Source organism: Oncorhynchus gorbuscha, linkage group LG06 (assembly GCF_021184085.1).
Source record: "Oncorhynchus gorbuscha isolate QuinsamMale2020 ecotype Even-year linkage group LG06, OgorEven_v1.0, whole genome shotgun sequence".
NCBI lineage: Eukaryota > Metazoa > Chordata > Actinopteri > Salmoniformes > Salmonidae > Oncorhynchus > Oncorhynchus gorbuscha.
In genome coordinates, this window is record NC_060178.1 from 17,262,407 (window position 1) to 17,283,182 (window position 20,776).

The window sequence follows — 20,776 nt, forward strand, 5'->3', positions numbered from 1 at the left end:
AACTCCTTCGACCTCATGGCTTGGTTTTTGATCTGACTTGCACTGTCAACTGTGGGACCTTATATAGACAGGTGTGTGCCTTTCCAAATCATGTCCAATCAATTGAATTTACCACAGGAGGACTATAATCAAGATGTAGAAACATGTCAAGGATGATCAATGGAAACAAGATGCACATGAGCTCAATTTAGAGTATTATAGCAAAGGGTCTGAATACTTATGTAAATAAGGAATTTCTGTTTTTTGTCATGTATCATTATGGGGTATTGTGTGTAGATTGATGAGGGGGGAAAATATTTAATCAATTTTAGAATAAGGCTGTAATGTAACAACATGTGGAAAAAGTCAAGGGATCTGAATACTTTCCGAATGCTTAGTATGTACTGTATAGTATTGTGAGTAGGCATTATTTTCATAAAAAGATTGAATACAGATAATGTCATCATAGGCTATTATAATTCACAGAGGCAGTGTTGAGTCACTTTTTGAGTGACTAATCAGTTGACTAATGACTTTACATAGACCTACCTAATTTTCCACATTTCTCTAGCATATGAAAAACTGTTCCTACCTGCCAAGGATTATTTCTGTGAGGTGATTAATATCTATGATGGATGGCTAAAGTCAAGCTATGCACCTTTCATCCAGAGTTATGCATAATTTAGGTTATCTGACAGATAGGGCCGTATATTTGACTCAAATACTTTAAATGGGTTTTAATATTATCACAGGAGCTTCTTATCTATAATAAAATAAAATAAAAACAGCTGTATGAGACTAACTCTAGATATGACACACAAGTGGAATATTGTGTTATCTGAGACTGAGTAGTAGGCTACAAGAACAACAAATGTTGCCTAATCAAATCATGTTGAAGATTTTTTAGTTATCACACTTTGTTGGCAGTGCACTATTGTAAGAAAAGCTTGTGATGAAGTTATAATTATGATGATGGTGATTTTGGTCTTGAAATATAGCAAACACATGAATGTAATTCATTTAGACTCTACTACTTTAATCGAATCAAATGTTCACAAATTAAATGTATGTAATCTACGACTAACGCCTACAGGACTTCCGTATGTCATCTCCCCTCAATGATGTTCCCTATACACATGTAATATCAATATAAGAAATACACAGAAACAGGTCTTATAAAACAGCATTAGAACTTTTGTACAAATACCCTCCCTTTGACACCGGATGTGTTGTGGATAATTAAATAAATAAAAATTCAACGGTACAAACAGCAATGCCTTTGGCTCGGTGGGCTAGTGCATAGACGCTGCACCCATATACCTCAGTGGGACCAGAGACCAGCGATGGGAAAGAAAACTCGCACAGGAACAGGAGGACGCAGAACAATACTGCAGATTTTCCCACCTCGAAGCGGGGCCGTCTGTGGAAGAGAAGACTCTTTAGGTTCAGCATCCGAAGGTAAAAACACGACGACAATATCATATTTTATGTTTTGGTTTTCGGTCGGTGGATGTTTCGATCAAAATCGGGCCCATTTTTCGCTGATCACGCATTGTAGAAGCTAGCTAACTGGCCTAGCCGGTGGCGTAGCCTCGCTAGGTTGGCTAGTCAGTCGTTCAAAATGTAACGTTATGTTCCGGAAATGAATGCATTGTTTTACTACTTCACCATATTTAAATAACTAGTTCAGAAGCAATAAAGGCAACACTATAGATTTTGGGGTGTTTCGCGTTTTCTAAAGTGTTAACTAGCTAGGTAGCCTAGCCAGCTAACGTGAATATGTTAGGCTAACATATTGCGCAAATAGCGATTTGTTGTCTCGTGCGGCCTGTTGTCTGATTGTGACCAAACACGTCACACAAACTAGCACGATGACCATTTATACAAGTAGCTATGCCTATCAATGGTAGCTAGACTTGCTCTACAGAGCCCTCTGCTCAATCCAGGCCACATATCTAGCTAGCTCAATAAGCCATTTAACAATTGCAATTATGCGTGTTTTGCAGACGAGCAGGAGGGTAACGGGGATGAATACAGTTTTCTAAGAGAAGTGACCACAGAAATGAGGATGCCCGTTAAGGCCACAGGTAAGATGGTGCCTAAAAAAGTATTCCCATCCCTTGACTTGCTTGTTCCACGTTTTGTTACAGCCGGACAATTGATACAATTGAGATTTTGTCACTGGCCTACACACAATAACCCATAATGTCAAAGGGGAATTGTGTTTTTTCGAAATTTACAAATTCATTCAAAATGAAACGTTTACATTTTGAGTCAAGTATTCAGCCCCTTTGTTATGGCAAGCCTAAATAAGTTAAGGGGTAAATGTTTGTTTAACATGTAATAGCATAAATGGCATGGAATCAGTGTGTGCAACAAGTGTTTATCATGATTTTTGAATGACTGCCTCATCTCTGTACCCCACACATACAATTATCTGTAAGTTCCCTCAGTCGAGCCATGAATTTCAACCACAAAGAACATGGAGGTTTTCCAGTGCCTTGTGAAGATCAACTTTTTGGTAGATGGGTTAAAATAAAAAATCAGACATTGAATATCCTTTTGAGCATGGTGACATTTATTAATTACACATTGGTTGGTGTATCTATACACCCAGTCACTACAAAGATACAGGCGACCTTCCTAACTCAGTTTACTGGAGAGGAAGCAAAGCGCTCATGGATTTCACTATAAAGCATATGGTGACCAACTATAACATATTTAGTTTAATGGATGTAATAGAACTGAGGGTGGGTCAACATTGTAGTTAATCCATAATACTAACCCAAATGAAAGTGAAAAGGAAGCATGTACAGAATACAAATATTTCAAAACATGCATCCTGTTTGCAATAAGGCACTAAAGTTATACTGCAAAAAATGTTGCAAATAAAAAAACTTTATATCCTGAATACGATGTTTGGGTCAAATCCAACACGAACACGTCATGGAGTACCACTCTTCATATAGAGTTTTTAGGATTAAAAAAATTGGAATAGAACTAAGCATAGGAAAAAATCATAGAGAACCTGGTTGTTTGCTTTCCAATTCACCTTTCATTAGGACAATAACCTGAAACACAAGAAATCTACACTGCAGTTCCTCACCAAGATGACATCGAATGTTCTTGCTGTGCCTAATTACAGTTTTGACTTAAATCTGCTTGAAAATCTGTCAAGACTTGAAAATGGCTGTCTAGCAAAGATCAACTTGAGAGCTTGAAGAATTTTTTAAAGAATAATGGGTGAACTTTATATAATCCAGGTGTGCAAAGCTCTTAGACTTACTCCCAAACTACTCCCAACTCAGGGGTGTGAATACTTACATAGATTTAGGTATTTCATTTTCCCCAAATTTGCCAAAATGTTTAAATTTTCACTATCGTGGGGGGGGTTATTTAATGGATTTTGAATTCGGGATGTAACACTATATAGAATAAGTCAAGGGGTATGAATACTTTCTGAAGTCACTCTATGCCAAATTGGTGTGTGCGTCCTGGCACATCTGCTTGTGTGAATTTGGTTCAAACCCAGGTCTCCTGCCAGACAACTTTTGTCCTGCTGAGCTCAAGCCTATGCATTAGCTGGGGGGGGGGGTAACACAAGACGTCTTCAGGGCTGTTTACTAATCGCGCACACAAGCATAGTTGCCTATGTACATTACCTGACCAGTGACTCTGTGTTTCTCCTCAGAGGGTCTGTCCCTCTTGGGGGCCTATGAGGACAGTGATGACGAAGAGGATGCCGACCCACAGCCTCCCTCTGTCAGGACCCAACACCAGTCTGCAGATATACTCGCCAACTTCATGGCTGTGAGTATATCAATACTCTATTTCTGTTAGGGCTGTCCCTGACCCCACATTTGTTTTGGGTCAACAGTAGTCTGTTCTTTCAACCAATCGCGATTGTTTAAAAACAGGCTGTGTCTCTATATGGAGACAAAAAATATGTTTTAATAAATCAACTAAACTCATCAAAAAATAAACGTCCCCTTTTCAGGACCCTGTCTTTCAAGGATAATTTGTAAAAATCCAAATATCTTCATTGTAAAGGGTTTAAACACTGTTTCCCATGCTTGTTCAATGAACCATAAACAATTAATGAACAGTCACCTGTGGAATGGTCGTTAAGCACTAACAGCTTAGACGGTAGGCAAAACTTAGGACACTAAAGAGGCCTTTCTACTGACTTTGAAAAACACCAAAAGAAAGATGCCCAGGGTCCCTGCTTATCTGCGTGAACGTGCCTTGGGCATGCTGCAAGGAGGCATGAGGACTGCAGATGTGGCCAGGGCAATAAATTGCCATGTCCGTACTGTGAGATGCCTAAGACGGGGAAACGGGATGGACAATTGATCGTCCTCGCAGTGGCAGACCACATGTAAAAACACCTGCACAGGATCGGTACATCTGAACATCAGACCTGCGGGACAGGTACTGGATGGCAACACCAACTGCCCAAAATACACCAGTAACGCACAATAAGTGCTCTGACTGTCCGCAATAGGCTGAGAGTGGTTGGACTGAGGGCTTGTAGGCCTGTTGTAAGGCAGGTCCTCACCAGACATCACCGGCAACAATGTTGCCTATGGGCACAAACCCACCGTCACTGGACCAGCCAGGACTGGCAAAAAGTGCTCTTCACTGACGAGTCGCAGTTTTGTCTCACCTGGGGTGATGGTCGGATTTGCATTTATCGTCGAAGGAATGAGCGTTACACCGAGGCCTGTACTCTGGAGGCGGGATATATTTGGAGGTAGAGGGTCCGTCATGTTCTGGGGCGGTGTGCCACAGCATCATTGGACTGAGCTTGTTGTCATTGCCTGCAATCTCAGCGCTGTGCGTTACAGGGAAGACATCCTCCCTCATGTGGTACCCTTCATGCAGGCTCATGGTACCCTTCCTGCAAGATAGGAATGTCAGTGTTCGGCCATGGCCAGCGTAGAGCCCAGATCTCAATCCCATTGAGCACCCCCCCTCTGGGAACTGGCAGGTGCCTTGGTGGAGGAGTAGGGTAAGTTCTCACAGCAAGTACTGACAAATCTGGTGCAGTCCATGAGGAGATGCACTGCAGTACTTAATGCAGCTGGTGGTCACAGCAGATACTGACTTAATTTTTATTTTGACCCGCCCCCTTTGTTCATGGACGCATTATTCGATTTCTGTTAATCATGTCTGTGGAACTTGTTCAGTGTGTCTGTTGATGAATCTTATGTTCATACAAATTTACACATACTCACTTTGTTGAGTTTGCTGAAAATAAATGCTGTTGACAGTGAGAGGACGTTTCTTTATTTGCTGAGTTTATATGCACCAAGCTTGTCTGTTTTTTTAAGGGCACTGCTTGACATCATTAATACACACATGACTCGAGATAGACAGATGAAGATGACCAGAACCTTTTCCTTGCCCTCCTCCTGCTGGCCTTTGCTGATTCTGCCATTACGCTCCTGATGTTGCCTGTAATATGCTACACCAGGGGTTGGCAACCTTTCTCATGTAGAGTGGTAGAAACTAAATTGGCAATCTGGCTGCCACTTCTGATTATTCATATGCACACTTTTAACATGTTTAAAAAAAAAAAATGTTTTTATTGCCACCTAGGTAAAAATTGCCTACATAAAGCCAACACAAACATTGCAGGTAGAAAATATTCTGATTTAAAATATATATAATTCCTATGAATCATATTGGAGGTTTGTTCATTTTCGTTCAATCACATTCATCCCTCTACTCCTCCTGTCTGCATCAAACTTGAAACATTGTATCAACTGGGGCTGGCGACAGCTCATAAACATTGTATCAACTATTCTGGTACCTCAGTTTCCTTCTTCAGTGAGCTCCAGGCACTGCTGTATTTGCGCAAAGGATAAAAAGTAATCGGATATACAGTACCAGTCAAACATTTAGACACCTACTCATTTTTCTTAATTTACTGTTTTCTACATTTGTAGAATAATACTGAAGACATAAAAACTAACACATGGAATCATGTAGTAACCAAAAAAGTGTGTGGTGGCTTATTTCTGCTTTACCAAATGAGGAGTTAAACTTCACACACCAGTCAGTTATACTTAAACTACATCTTTAATAAGAGCTTTGCAATAGCATTTGACTTTCAATGATGAGCCATCTCTAATGAACCATTAAAAGTACAAAGATATTTTATAGCCAAGACACACCCCTCTCAACTTACATGATGAACCACAGATCTTAGGAACAGTTGAGAAAGGAGTATAACAGATAATATTCACTGTAAATTATCGTTCAGTTTGGTCCTTAAGACGAGGTTCTAATCTTGTTCCTGGTACTTCGTAGCACAGAACCATTACCTCATCCAATGGCATAACTTAATTGGCAACTCTAGATACTCGCATCTCAAGTAAACTCCCTCATGACCCCTCTCCTGGACAAGCTCACTGAGGGGAGTGAGCCTCTAGGTCATACACTATCCCAGGATAAGTGCAACATCAGAGAGGACATAAAGGGGTTCCAGACACTGCCCTACACCCCCCCCCCCCCCCCAATGCCAAAGGAGGGAGTGACTTGCTCACAGACATTGTTTTAATAGGTAAAGACACATTCACATATGAAGACAATGTTCCATCCTGTCCTCATCCCTTTCTGATATTCTGCATAGCACCAGAGACATTTAAAAGACAAGCCTGACCTCTCCCCTCTCTGGGCCCCAAGTGACTGAGCCCCAGCTGAGGGAAGAAATGCAACTGCCAAAACTAGAGTCCAAAGAAATACATTCTAATAAAGTATATCACATAAGAATATTGTGTAGATAAGACATCTTAATTACTTATGTTACCCAACTAATTCGGATTCATCCACCTCAAGAATCTCAAATCTATTTTGATTTGTTTAACACTTGAAAGTAGCCACCCTTTTACCTTGACAGCTTTGCCCACTCATGGTATTCTCTCAACCAGCTTCATGAGGAATGCTATTTCCAACAGTCTTGAAGTAGTTTCCACATGTGCTGAGCACTTGTTGGCTGCTTTTCCTTCACTCTGCGGTCCAACTCATCTCAATTGAGTTGAGGTCAGGTGATTGTGGAGGCCAGGTCATCTGATGCAGCACTCGTCACTCTCCTTGGTCAAATAGCCATTGTCCTGTTGAAAAACCAATGATCGTCCCACTAAGCGCAAAACAGATGGGATGGCGTATCACTGCAGAATGCTGTGGTAGCCATGCTGGCTAAGTGTGCCTTGAGTTCTAAATAAATCAGACAGTGCCACCATCACACCACCTCCATGCTTCACAGTGGGAACCACACATGCGGCAGCTCTGCGTCTCACAAAGAGACTGCATTTGTAACCGAAAATCTCATTTGGACTCATCAGACCAAAGGACACATTTCCACCGGTCTAATGTCCATGCTTATGTTTCTTGGCCCAAGCAAGTCTCTTCTTATTGGTGTCCTTTAGTAGTGGTTTCTTTGCAGCAATTTTACCACAAAGACCTGATTTCATGCAGTTTCCTCTGAGCAGTTGATGTTTGTTACTTGAACTCTGAAGCATTTATTTGGGGTCTGGAACTTCTCCTCAGCATCAGAGGTAACTCTGGGTCTTATCTGTTGCTGTCGTCATGAGAGCCAGTTTCATCATAGCGCTTTATGGTTTTTGCGACTGCACTTGAAGAAACTTTCAAGTTCTTGACTTTTTCTGTGTTGACTGACCTTCATGTCTTAAAGTATTGATGGACTCTCATTTCTCTTTGCTTATTTGATCTGTTCTTGATCGCCCTATTTGATAAAAGACCATCTATATACCCCCCCTACCTTGTCACAACACAACTGATTGGGTCAAATGCATTAAGAAGGAAAGACATTCCACAAATGAGCTTTTAACAAGGCACACCTGTTAATTGAAATGCATTCCAGGTGACTACCTCATGAAGCTGGTTGAGAGAATGCCATGCGTATGCAAAGCTGTCAAAGCAAAGGGTGGCTACTTTGAAGAATCTCAAAGTATATTTTGATATAACACTTGGTTTCTACATCATTCCATATGTGTTATTTCATAGTTTTGACGTCGACACTGTTTATCTACAATGTAGTAAAAATAAAGAAAAACCCTGGAATGAGTAGATGTTCAAACACAGGAATGTCTACTACAGCTGTTGGCAAATGTTTGTTAATTTCTCTTAGCCAGGGGTATACCACCTTGCATCCCACTGCTGGCTTGCTTCTGAAGCTAGGCAGGGTTGGTCCTGGTCTGTTTGTAGATGGGAGACCAGATGCTGCTGGAAATGGTGTTGGAGGGCCAGTAGGAGGTGCTCTTTCCTCTGGTCTAAAATAGTATCCCAAAGTCCCCAGGGTGGTGATTGGGGACATTGGTGCTGTCTTTTGGATGGGACAAATACCATAATCACGCCAGCCCAGGACATCCGCATCCGGCTTCTTCGCCTGCGGGATCGTCTGCGACCCAGACAGCTGATGAAACTGAGGAGTATTTCTGTCTGTAATAAAGCCCTTTGGTCAGGGAAAAACTTATCATTGACTGTGCCTAGCTCCCCAGTGGGTGGATCTGGCTCCCGAGTGGGTGGGCCCATGTCCACCCATGCCCAGTGACGTGAAATCCATAGATCAGTCCCTAATGAATTTATTTAAATTGATTTCCCTATGAACTGCAACTCAGTGAAATTGTTGTATGTTGCATTTTATATTTTTGTTCAGTAATAATTACGTTTCCACCTGATCAGAGCATGATATTTGTCCATTTCACACCGAGGTTCAGTGGCTATTGAAAGGGAGAGCGCTGGAAAGACTATTGTTCTCAATGGATGTAAAAACACTTAGTTTACTTGCTGTTTTGAGGTGAAGAGATTACTTTGAGAAGCTCCACGGGTCATTAGTTGTGAGTTAAGACTATCAGACATCCCCAAATGGGTTAATGTATACATTTGTGCGCAGGCCGTGTAGCCTAGGCCTACGGTTCCTTAACATTGAGAGGAGTGCTCCAAACAATCACTACATTGACAGGAGTGCTCCAAACAATCACTACATTGACAGGAGTGCTCCAAACAATCACTACATTGACCATTTTAAATTAAACTGAAACTTGTTTCTCACACGTGTAGTGTAGGTTGTGAGCTCTGCAAACAACTTGTCCACTCCGACAATGAGAATGGTAAAGGACGATAATGTATTAAATTGAGTAACATAATTCCCATAAATGAGTGTAAACAGATTAGAAATTAACTGTAAATGTACTACTGGTGATTATATGTAACAGTGAATGATACAATTCACACAATGAAGTTATGAAACAATTTAATGCGCATGAGTTGACTCAACATTTTAAAATGATACCTAAGACATGTTATCTTCACACATACCGTAGGACTAAGGAATATTCTCTCAAACGTGTCTGGTCCAAGGCAGTAGCCATTTATGGAAAACAATGCAATTTCACTTTTTGTCCTTTTTTATCAACTTGCTTGGCATGCCAAGGCAAAATCCCTCGCGGCACGCTCATGCCTTACGTTGCTGATGCCTGTCTAGAGTGATGTGCCATCCCCGCAGCCTCCGCAATGGATTAGTCTACTGATTCAGGTGCGAATCAGACGCTATACAAGTGATAGCCATGTGTTGGCCTTTATTTCCCTGATTTGTTAATGTCATTAGGCAAGTGTTATCCTTTTAATGAACCCATTTAACTCTTCCCCCAATAGGAAATTGATGCAATAACTACACAGCCGGGCTCAGAGGAGCCCACAGGGGATCCGTCGGCCCCAGCCCCTACCCCACCACGTCCAGAACCCAAAGCCCAGCAACATGCCTCTGAGATGGGGGCAGAGCCTGAGAGTACTGGGGCGGACTTCCAGTACGATACCCATACTTCACTCGCTGGAGGTGACCGGTTTTATTGTGTTCCATACATTTGTGTAGAACTTACCTGAGAATTTCAGTTGGCCATTGTTTATGACATGTCAAGTGTGCGGTTCTGCTGATCTAGAGTTCCTTCCTTATTTGTTTCCTGTCCACCAGTGGGAGGATTGGAGATGGGGGACTGGCAGGAGGTGTGGGATGACAACACAGGTTGTTACTACTACTGGAACACTCAGACCAATGAAGTGGCCTGGCAGCTGCCTTATTACCTGGCCCACCAAGTACAGGGCCTGCAGCAGTACACAGACAGGTGAGATGTTAATTATTACCTAGTAGAGGTCGACTGATTTTATGATTTTTCAACGCCGATACGATTTATTGGAGGACCAAAAAAGCCGATACCGATTAATCAGTCTAATTATTTTTGCAATAAATGACATTTACGACAATACTGAATGAACAAGGAACACTTAACTTAATATAATACATAAATAACATATATTTAGTCTCAAATAACTAATGAACATTTTTCAATTTGGTTTAAATAATGCAAAAACACAATGTTTGAGAAGAAGGTTAAAGTGCAATATGTGCCATGTAAAAATAAAAAAGCTAACGTTTAAGTTCCTTGCTCAGAACATGAGAACATATGAAAGCTGGTGGTTACTTTTAACATTAGTCTTCAATATTCCCAGTTAAGAAGTTTTAGGTTGTAGATATTCTAGGACTATTTCTCTCTTTACCATTTGTATTTCATATACCTTTGACTATTGGATGTTCTTATAGGCACAGTATTGCCAGCCAAATCTCGGGAGCTGATAGGCTTGAAGTCATTAACAGCGCTGTGCATCCCAGCATTGCTGAGAGCTGCTGTTTGAATGAATGCTTACGAGCCTGCTGCTGCCTACCACTGCTCAGACTGCCCTATCAAATCATATACTTAATTATAATATTATAAACACACAAATATGAGCCTTTGGTCATTAATATGGTCAAATCCACAAACTATAATTTCGAAAACAAAAGGTTTATTCTTTCAGTGAAATACGGAACTGTTCCGTATTCTATCGAACGGGTGGCATCCCGAAGTCTAAATATTACTGTTACATTGCATAACCTTCAATGTAATGTCATAATTTTGTAAAATTCTGGCAAATTAATTACGGTCTTTTGTTGGGAATAAATGTCCTTTCAACAGTTCAACGAGCCAGGCGGCCCAAACTGCTGCATATACCCTGACTCTGCTTGCACTGAACGCAAGAGAAGTTACACAATTTCCCTAGTTAATATTGTCTGCTATCATGAATTTCTTTTAACTACATATGCAGGTTTAAAAAATATATACTTGTGTATTGATTTTAAGAAAGGCATTGATGTTTATGGTTAGGTACATTATTGCAACTATTGTGCCATTTAAATAAATAAAAAAAGATAGGTTTAATGCTAGCTAGCAACTTACCTTGGCTCCTTGCAGCCACAAGGTCCTTTTGATGCTGCACTCGTGTAACAGGTGATCAGCCTGCTACACAGTCTCCTCGTGGATTGCACTGTTATCGGCCATAATCGGCGTCCAAAAAGGCCGATTTATCGATTTGTTATGAAACTTGAAATCGGCCATGCCGATGTTTTTTATTTTTTTGGTTTTATTTTTAAATTTGTCGACCTCTACTAACTAGCCCACCGGGTGCAGAGCCTGCAGCAGTACACAGACAGGTGGAGTGTTAGTGGATGGTACAACATAATATCGAATGTTAGTCATACAAGTGGATTTGTATGCTACAGCATGACTCTGAAATGTGTTTTGTTCTTAGTTTTTATCGGTTTTCTGTTTCATCCCCTGTAGCTCAACAGTCAATGGCAATGGAGCTACACAGAGTGCAGGTTGCTATGCTGAACAACACTCCACTGCTGTTAGGGAACTAACATCCAAGACAAAGGTGAGTTATTTGACTACTTTTGTGCTCAGTGATTCAGTGTGAATCCCCAAAAAGTACTTGACTCCCATTTTTTGGCAAAAGTGTGTCTGTGTATGTCTTACTTTGAGTGTCTCTTTGACAGGAAGTGATGGAGAGTGTGGTGGCCCTTACCAGTGAGGAAGAGGAGCGTCATGGTGTGGCCGCCTCCCTCCTCGGTCCCCTCATCCCTGCTGAGGTGAAAGAAGCGGAGGAGAAGTGGAGGAAAAGGCTGGTGGGGGGGCTGGAGGAGAGGGAGAACAGCTTGGAGGATAGCCTCCCAGGGTCCCCTGCTCCTCCACTGAATGAGCCAGACACCCCCACACACCCGCTGAGAGACCAATGCAGCAGGAACCAGTCTGAGGAGGACTCTGATGCAGAGGAGACAGAAGAGGACACCATGGAGCTGGAGCTGGCTCTGGACAGGAAAAAGGTCAGCTTATATGTTATTCATCCTTTATTTAACCAGGGATGTTGCATGTACATCTCTTTCAAGGGAGTTTATATATTGTAACTCTTTTGAAAAGGTCACTTAATTTGTGACATTAACATTTAATGTTGACAATTCAACACGTGCAGAACTAGTGTGTACATTTGGGAGTTATCCTTTACAACGAATTCAACATAAGTATCTTTCCTCTTTTTGTCCCTCTGCCCCCTAGGCTGAGCTGCGGGCGTTGGAAGAGGGCGATTGCAGTGTGGGGGGCTCCAGCCCCTGTTCTGAGGCCAGTCAAGAGGCCGCCGCCGGGACTCGTAGCCTGCTTCCGAAAAAGGCCATGTGGAAGACGGCCTTCCTCAGAGCAGCCAGCCCCGATTCAAACAGCAGGGACTCAGATACACGGGAAGACCCAGACACAGGTGAGTGTCTGGAGAACCGTTAGGATGCGATCCAGTCCAGATACACAAACTCTGGGCAGATTACATTATTATATTGTTCTGATGTGGTTCATCCTGGGATGTAAACTCTTCTCTAGGACCGGGGCTGGACATTCACTTTTTTACCCACTAGTCTTTTGAACAAGTAGGACTTAAGCTCAAGTCACTTGGTCTGTAAAACCATGGTCCAAAAAGGTAACTGAAAATTGTTGTATGTTGCAATGAACCACTTCACAAAATAACATTATTACTGGTATTGACAATGGAAGGCTGCTGATCTGATGTCATGTATTACATCTCCTGCCTTCGTGGCCTTGAGCAAGGCACTTAACCCCCCAACAAAGTAAAATACTGTACTGATGGGCTACTATATAAAACACATGTGGTCCATCAACCCTCCATCTGGAAAGCTACTGGGTGTGCAGGCTTTTCATCCAACCCTGCTCAAACACCAGCACTGATGACACCAAAACGGATTTATTTTTACAATGTGGTATGTTCAAGTGAGACTGGCTCAAAAGCCTGACACATTACAATTACATCCAACTACTTACAGTATGTCTTCATAAAATAATTAACTCGTTCAGTGAACCTGGAATAAAATGGCTAAGATTGGTGAGGTAGCTAATTCAGTAATTCATTGTTCAGAGGAGTTTTTGACAGCACAGGAGTTACTTTCTCAGAATTACATGGCCAATAGTGTTTTACAAATAGAGTATGCAGCATTGGTTTTTATTGCTGAACCAAAATGGGCTAAACTGGGCAAATGACTCACTAGCAATTATCAACAAATGTGCAAATGCGGCTCGCTTTGATCTCAAAAGATAGACTGCTCATGCCTGTCAATGCAGGCCTACAATTATTATAGTCCGACACGCTCTGCCGAGATTGGTTGGGCAGAGAGCAAAACATCGCATCCGTAGGACACTTTGATCTAAATCTAATGTTGATCGGAGTAGCCTTTTTGATACTATGACTTTTGTATGATCTTTTTTACTTGTCCATTCAGGCAACGGCTCTGTAATCTGCTTATTTCTATTTAAAAAAATGTAAAAAATAGGTGTTATAAATATTTTTACTTGCCCCTTGCAAACGTGACAGCGTTAATGTTGAGTCCTGAGGCCTTAAGATCTGATATGCTGCCCAGACCAACTCTGTCATACACATGTAGGGTTAGCTTTAATACAAGTCCTCTTATGCATGTTTTGCAGCACATTCCAAAGTCCCAGAGAAGGCCGGGGAAGAGGAGGACCAGGAAACTGGGGACAAAATGGTTCCTAATGTCCCACCAAAGGAGGAAGTCGAAACTCCAGAGCTCAAGGTACTGAAACTTTTTATCAACTCTTGCACCAATTTAACTCTTTAACTCTAGTAGGGCCTTTGCATGAGAACTGTGTGTCTAGTCATGATTTTTAAAATAACTGGTGGCTAACTAATTAATCAAATGTTTTGAATGTTCAGTTTCAGATCGGCGAACTTGCCAACACCTTAACCAGCAAGATGGAGTTTTTGGGGATCAACAAGAAAACGATCTCCAACTTTCAGCTTCTTCTGTTACAGACTGAGGTAGGAGGACCATAGTCTGTCATAGTTTTCCTACAATGACAGCCTATATCTTCAGGTCCAGATTATATTTTCTTGGCCTTAAAACTGCATTAGTTGGCTAGCTGCATGACTCAATGATGGGAACTTTCACAGACCTCTACTGAATGACTGATTGCAAGTTATTGTTCTGATGGGAGATGTTTTTTTATTTTATATTAATTTGATCACCATCCTCATTTTAGAAAACAAGGTGTATGCCTAACAGTCATTGTTTCTCTCCCCCTCTCTTTTCCTTTCCTTTCTGTCAGACGCGGATCGCTGACTGGCGGGAGGGGGCTCTGAACGGGATCTATCTCCGCCGCAGGCTGCAGGAAGCCGCCGAGCACATAAAACATTACGAACTTAACGCCGCCCCTAAAGGCTGGTCGTGCCACTGGGACAGGTACGCGCTCCTTACCTTTTAACATCTTTAATCACCCCCCAACCCCTGTGACAACGACCCCCTCAGAGCTGGGGTCGCCACCTTTTTAACCTGATATGGGGAGATCCTAACCAATCTGTGGATTACATGAAATGGAGACACTCAAGGTTTCTGTGATGCAATGCTGGCATTCTGCACTGCCAGTTGTGATAAGGGAGCAGCCTGATCCCCCAACACTATCACCAGAGATAGGACAACCTGTCCTGTCCAACCATAGCCCAGACTCTGGATCTTGTATTTTGGGGGGGAGCTCTGTAGACTGCTTTGGGGGTCCACTTAGTGGAACAGGGGTACGGTAGCTAGGAAGGTGGTTGTGCGCGAGAGCTTTGCACTTTACAGGACTACAGCCCCAGAATGCATTGCTGGGCGACAGAGTGACCCCCCGGAAACGAGGAGTGTCACAAACCGTTTCAGTTAAAGCGAAGACGGAGCGTTGACGAGGACCCAGCAGGTCAGACCAACTCTATTTCATATGTTTCCTGTTTTTATTCCTTGATTGACTGAAAATTGATAGATATGTATAAAGTGTTTAGTTTCTTTGCATTTGGTTGTTGAGTTGATGATGAAGATGCCTATATCTCTGGCATATATGTTTGGGGGGGCAAAAGGTTGTTTGTGTATGTTGTCATGACAAACATTATGTGAACATCTGAACCCTGCTTTGATCGACTTTACAGGACCCAAGCTGTTTGTTTTGGTTTGTTAATTTGGTTTTGAGAGCGTTAAGGTGGGTTCCCCATCAATCCAATCCGGCCCTTCTCCTGGATGGCTAACCTGGCTGTCCAGCCCAACATTCCCCCTCTGGCAGTCCTATCTCCCTACACCCCCCCCCCCCCCCCCCTCAAGTATACAGCGACTCAGCCAGTTATGAGGCCAGCTGTTGAGACTGTCTTGTATCTCTGTTCTCCCTCCTTCTAGAGAGCAGAGGAGGTATTTCTATACCAATGACTGCACCAGTGCCTCCCAGTGGGACTTCCCAGCAGAGGAAGATGTGGAAGAAGTAGAAAATACCAAGACATCTGTACATGGGGACCCCAAACCTCCGCCCGTACCCACTGGTGGGCTCGCAGTCGTAGGTTAGTCCCCAAGACCCTTCACTGTCCTCTTAACGGCCCATAACAGCCACTGTATCTACAGGTCCAGATGAATCTCTTGGCCTTGAACCACACTAGTTGGCTAGTTGCATGACTCTCGATGAACTTTCACAGATCTGTACTGAATGACTGTGATTGGAAAAAAAATATGAAAGGAGATGGACAGCTTAGCACATTTGGCCTTCAGCAGCTAACTAGCAAGTCTTGAGCTATGGAACCTGCCACTGTCATATATTACTAACTTGTCAATATTTGGTTAACCTTACTCCTCCCCTCTGACAAAGAAAGGGTACACTACTAAGCCCAGCTTTTATACATGTTCTATCATATTGCAGGAGCTTCAGTCTTCACACCACCCCCTCAGCCTGGCCTTCCCTCCTATTGGTCTGTGCCTCAGCCCCCACTTCCCCCTGACCAGCCCCCTCCCCCTGCCGAATCCCCCGCCTCCCCCTCCACCCCCAGAGTCACCTCCCCCTCTCCCCCCTCCTCCCCTGGAGGATGATGAAGAGATAGAGGAGGTAGAGATGGAGGATGATGACAGTGAGCCTCCAGCACCTGGAACAGAGCCTCCACTCCCCCCGGGTGTTGTTGGCGTGAAGGTATGTGACCGTTCTACTAATCCAGACCTCAAATGTCATCTAGTAGTCTTGTGACTAGACTAAGAACACTTTTTAGATGACAGCCGAGTCCAGCAGTTGCCAAGTGACAGTCAGTGGGCCTGCTGGTTTTTGTTAACTTAACTCTAAATGATAACTTTCATAGACCGGTACTGAATGAATGTGATTGCAACCCCCAAAAAATTTGATCGGAGATGTACATTAGCATAAGACGAGCTTTTACTGTAAGTTAATCTGTTTCAGTATTTTCTGTCCTCAGGTTGTGGAGTCTACAGCCTCGCTGGGTAAGAGTCAGAAACGCAAGGCTTCAGGATCAGGTCAGCTGACCAAGGCTGTAACCATTGGCAGCAGCGCCATCCTCTACACACAGACCATCGCCACAGCAGGTAAAAAGCAATGACGTCGTCAGCATGCTGGTTTTCATGTTAACATTACTCTTGAAGTAGCAGGACTCAATGATGAGAACTTTCACAGACCTGTACTGAATTACTGTGATTGAAGTATTTTTCTGATGGGAGATGTAAGGTCACTAGTGTCTCATAGTATAGGTGTGTGGTGTTTAGAGATCACATGGTTTGCAATTAAACTGTGTAGGTCTTGTATCAAATAGTTGACTTTTGTGTTCTGTCCTGTGATGTCAGGAGCTGCCTACTGGGGTGAGTCTGCAGTAGCTACACCGCCACTGCCTTCTGAAACCGTGGCCCCACCTCTCCCACCTCCCCCTACCCGCCCCCCGCTACCCCCCGCTCAGGCCCCCTCTGCCCTGGACCCCACAGGGTTTAAAACATTGCTAACGGACAAGACCAAGAAACTAAAGAAGGATAAGGTGGGTGTCTTTGATTTTCATATCCAATTAGTAATGTGACAAAAAATGCTTGACATTTTAACCATTTTAAAAATAATCGTCATGATGCGACTTCACAATCCAGATATGGTTCTGCGTCTAACCGCTAGGGGACAATGCAGTTCAATCTACTGCAGTCCTGGCTACCTACCTACTGGTCGTCACGAGTAACCACAGTCATAAAGCCCACCTACTTCTACAATTTCCTGTTTTCATACATTTTTACAATGTAGGCCATTTTCATTTTATGGCTGTGGTAACTTGTGGAAACCCTACCTTATGGCGCTCACCTAACTGCTGTCCTTCGCCCACTCAGCAACGATGGTATTAATGCCATTTTAGATTCTCCTGTGCCTCTCCTCCATTTTTTTTTTTTAGTACGTACTTCTTGTCCCACTTCTCATAAATGTGATGGCTCATTTCAATAACAGCATGTTAATGGATGGCCAACAATCTGTCAACACCACGTATGGTCTTTGAGAGCTTGACTGTTGTTCTCTGCAAGCTCTCAATCAGTTCATTTGTATTTTTATGATGCTCAGGATCTATTAATTGTAGTTGTTAACTTCACTGCGACGTTGTACAAAAAGGGGGGTGGTTTCAGTTAGGATTTTTATTTTAGACGATCCCAAATTAGTTTAAACGTCACACCCCTATATACAATAAAGCAGAACACCATAGTCCCTGTGCCCAAGAAAGTGACAGTAACCTGCCTAAATGACTCCTACTGCTGCCCCGTAGCACTCATGTCAGTAGCCATGAAGTGATTTGAAAGGCTGGTCATGGTTCACATCAACACCATCATCCCGGAAACCCTAGACCCACTCCAATTCGCATACCGCCCCAACCGATCCACAGATGATGCAATCGCACTCCACACTGCCATTTCCCACTTGGACAAAAGTGCTATTCATTGACTACAGCTCAGCATTCAACGCCGTAGTGCCCACAAAGCTCATCACTATGCGAACGACAATACACCTCCCTCTACAACTGGATCCTGGACTTCCTGATGGGCCACCCCCAGGTGGTTAGGGCAGGCAACAACACATCTGCCACGCTGATCCTCAACACAGGGGCCCCTCCTGTACTCCCTGTCGACCCACATGCGTGGCCAAGCAGGACTCCGCACATTCATTGCGTTTGCTGACGACAACGGTGGTAGGTCTGATCACCGAGCATGATGAGACAGCCTATGGAGGATGTCGGAGACCTGGCAGTGTGGTGCCAGGACCACAACCTCTCCAACGTGAGCAAGACAAAGGAGATGATCGTGTACTACAGGAAAAGGAGGGCAGAACACACCCCCATTCACATCGATGGGGCTCTAGTGGCGCAGGTTGAGAGCTTCAAGTTCCCTGGTGTCCACCAACGAACTATCATGGTCCAAACACACCAAGAAAGTTGTGACGAGGGCACAACAATGCCTTTTCCCCCTCAGGAGACTAAAAAGATTTGGCATGGGTCCCCAGATCACCAAAAAGTTCTACAGCTGCACCATCGAGAGCATCCTGAACGGTTACATCACCACTTGGTTTGGCAACTGCTCTGCATCCGACCATAGTGCGCTACAGAAGGTAGTGCGTATGGCCCAGTACATTACTGGGGCCAAGCTTCTTGCCATCCTTGGCGGGTCAGAGGAAGGCCCAAAAAATTGTCAAACTCCAGTCACCCAAGTCGGACTGTTCCCTCTGCTATTGCACGGCAAGCGTTACCAGAGCGCCACGTCTAGGTCCAAAAGGCTCTTTAACAGCTTTTAAACCCCCCTCTTCGTTTTTACACTGCTGCTACTCGCTGTTTATTATCTATGCATAGTCACTTTACCCCTACCTACATGTACAAATTACCTCAACTAACATGTACCCCACACATTGACTTGGTACTGGTGTACCCACTGTCTCATTTTATTTTTCTCTGAAGAAAATATTTACTAAATGAACTAAACTGCATTGTTGGTTAAGGGCTTGTAAGTAAGAATTTCACTGTAAAGTCTACACCTGATGTATTTGGAGCATGTGACTAACTTTTCATCTGTTCTATGCATTGAGGAGAAAGAATTGTTTCTTTCTCCTCAATGCATAAAACAGATGAAAAGCGTCTCCTAGTAGAATCAAATCAATGATGGCATTAAATGACAATCCCCCACTCTCTCCGTTATTCCCCTGGTTGCTGTGTCCAGTCGAAGAAGAGCAAAACGAAGATGCCTTCCCTGGTGAAGAAGTGGCAGAGCATCCAGAAAGAGCTGGACGAGGAGGAGCAGGCTAGTTCTAGCGACGAGGACAGGGACCAGCTCAACAAGAGGAGCATTGAGGAGTGGAAACAGCAGCAGTTACTCACGTAAGAGCCCCCCACAATTTTTTTATAAGTTGTACATTTCTTGGGCCTTATTAAGAATCGTACAGTAGGCGTGTCCAATTATCTTATTCATAATGATCTAAAAGGCTGATCCTACATCAGCACTCCTACTCTGAGACACTTGATGCATACAGCCTCTGATAAAATAAGTCTGTTTGATATAGTCCAGCAGTGGTTACTTACTGTTCCTTAGTCTACCTGCTGTTTTTCTTGACATGCCTCTCAAAGATGAGGACTTTCACAAACCTGAGCTCAATTACTGTGATTGCACACTATGTTTGTGTTGGGAGATTGGCATTAGGTTTTTTATTTTAACTTGTAATGCACACGTTTTTGGTGAAAGGCAGTAAGAAATAGATTTATCTGTTGGATTGCAGGGGCAAAGCTGGAAAGAATGCCAACTTTGAGGCTTTACCTGATGACTGGCGAGAGAGGATGTTGAAGAAGAGAAAGATGATGAAGAGCACGTAACACACACTCCCCTCCCCGCCTACACACACACACTCCTCCTTAACCCGACTCCAAATGTTGGATAAGAATGAGAGGACTGACTGTGCACTTGACTCGCTGTCATTTCGAAACAGTTTTTGAATAGCCCCTCATATCTTCGTCTGAATATATTGGATGGGCTTGAATGTTTTTTTTTAATTTCTTGGCTGTAAAACCCACTAGTGTTTTTAATATGGTAAACTGGACTTTCCTACCAAACATCCCCCTCTACCTGTTTTAAAGCATAAATGCCGTTTTCTGTGAAACGTACGGCACTAAGAATGCTGGAGTTTCTAAATCTTTGTTTGTAATGGAGATCAACTCTTTGTTTTGACCTCCCCATGTTCCTCTTGCCCATTTGAATAAACTATGATTTAATAACATCTTCCTAATAACTGCTGTTTCTCTGAATAATCCACTGTTCCATTTTATTAGAGGGCGGATGGAAATGCAATGCGCGCTTGTCTTTTCTAATGCTTCAACTATAGTAATTAACAGTACTTTGTTTATTCAAGGTATATCCTGAACATACCCTTTCATCAGTTTTTTTAAATCTGACTTCAGATGGGAGATTTTAAGTGATGTATAAATGTGAATTATCACATGGCCCTATAGTGGAACCTCTAAATTGCAACAATTCTCTGCAGTTTTTCAATTTAAGCCAGTAGATGAGTATGCAACCAGTACCCATCCCACTCTCTTGTCA

At 43.0% G+C, this 20,776-nt stretch overlaps 1 protein-coding gene across 1 annotated transcript; it reads left to right on the forward strand.

Annotated features, from left to right (window-relative positions):
- Nucleotides 1-266: 266 nt before the first annotated feature.
- Nucleotides 267-20,462, forward strand: fnbp4 (formin binding protein 4). Its single transcript, XM_046352545.1, is given in 18 exon segments — nt 267-1,437; nt 1,986-2,066; nt 3,671-3,789; nt 9,661-9,841; nt 9,977-10,127; nt 11,661-11,754; nt 11,876-12,202; nt 12,432-12,627; nt 13,857-13,966; nt 14,107-14,211; nt 14,499-14,632; nt 15,590-15,743; nt 16,130-16,194; nt 16,196-16,349; nt 16,651-16,766; nt 17,007-17,208; nt 19,406-19,563; nt 19,959-20,462. Coding segments are annotated over 18 exon segments (2,556 nt in total). The 5' UTR covers nt 267-1,322; the 3' UTR covers nt 20,053-20,462.
- Nucleotides 20,463-20,776: the final 314 nt, after the last annotated feature.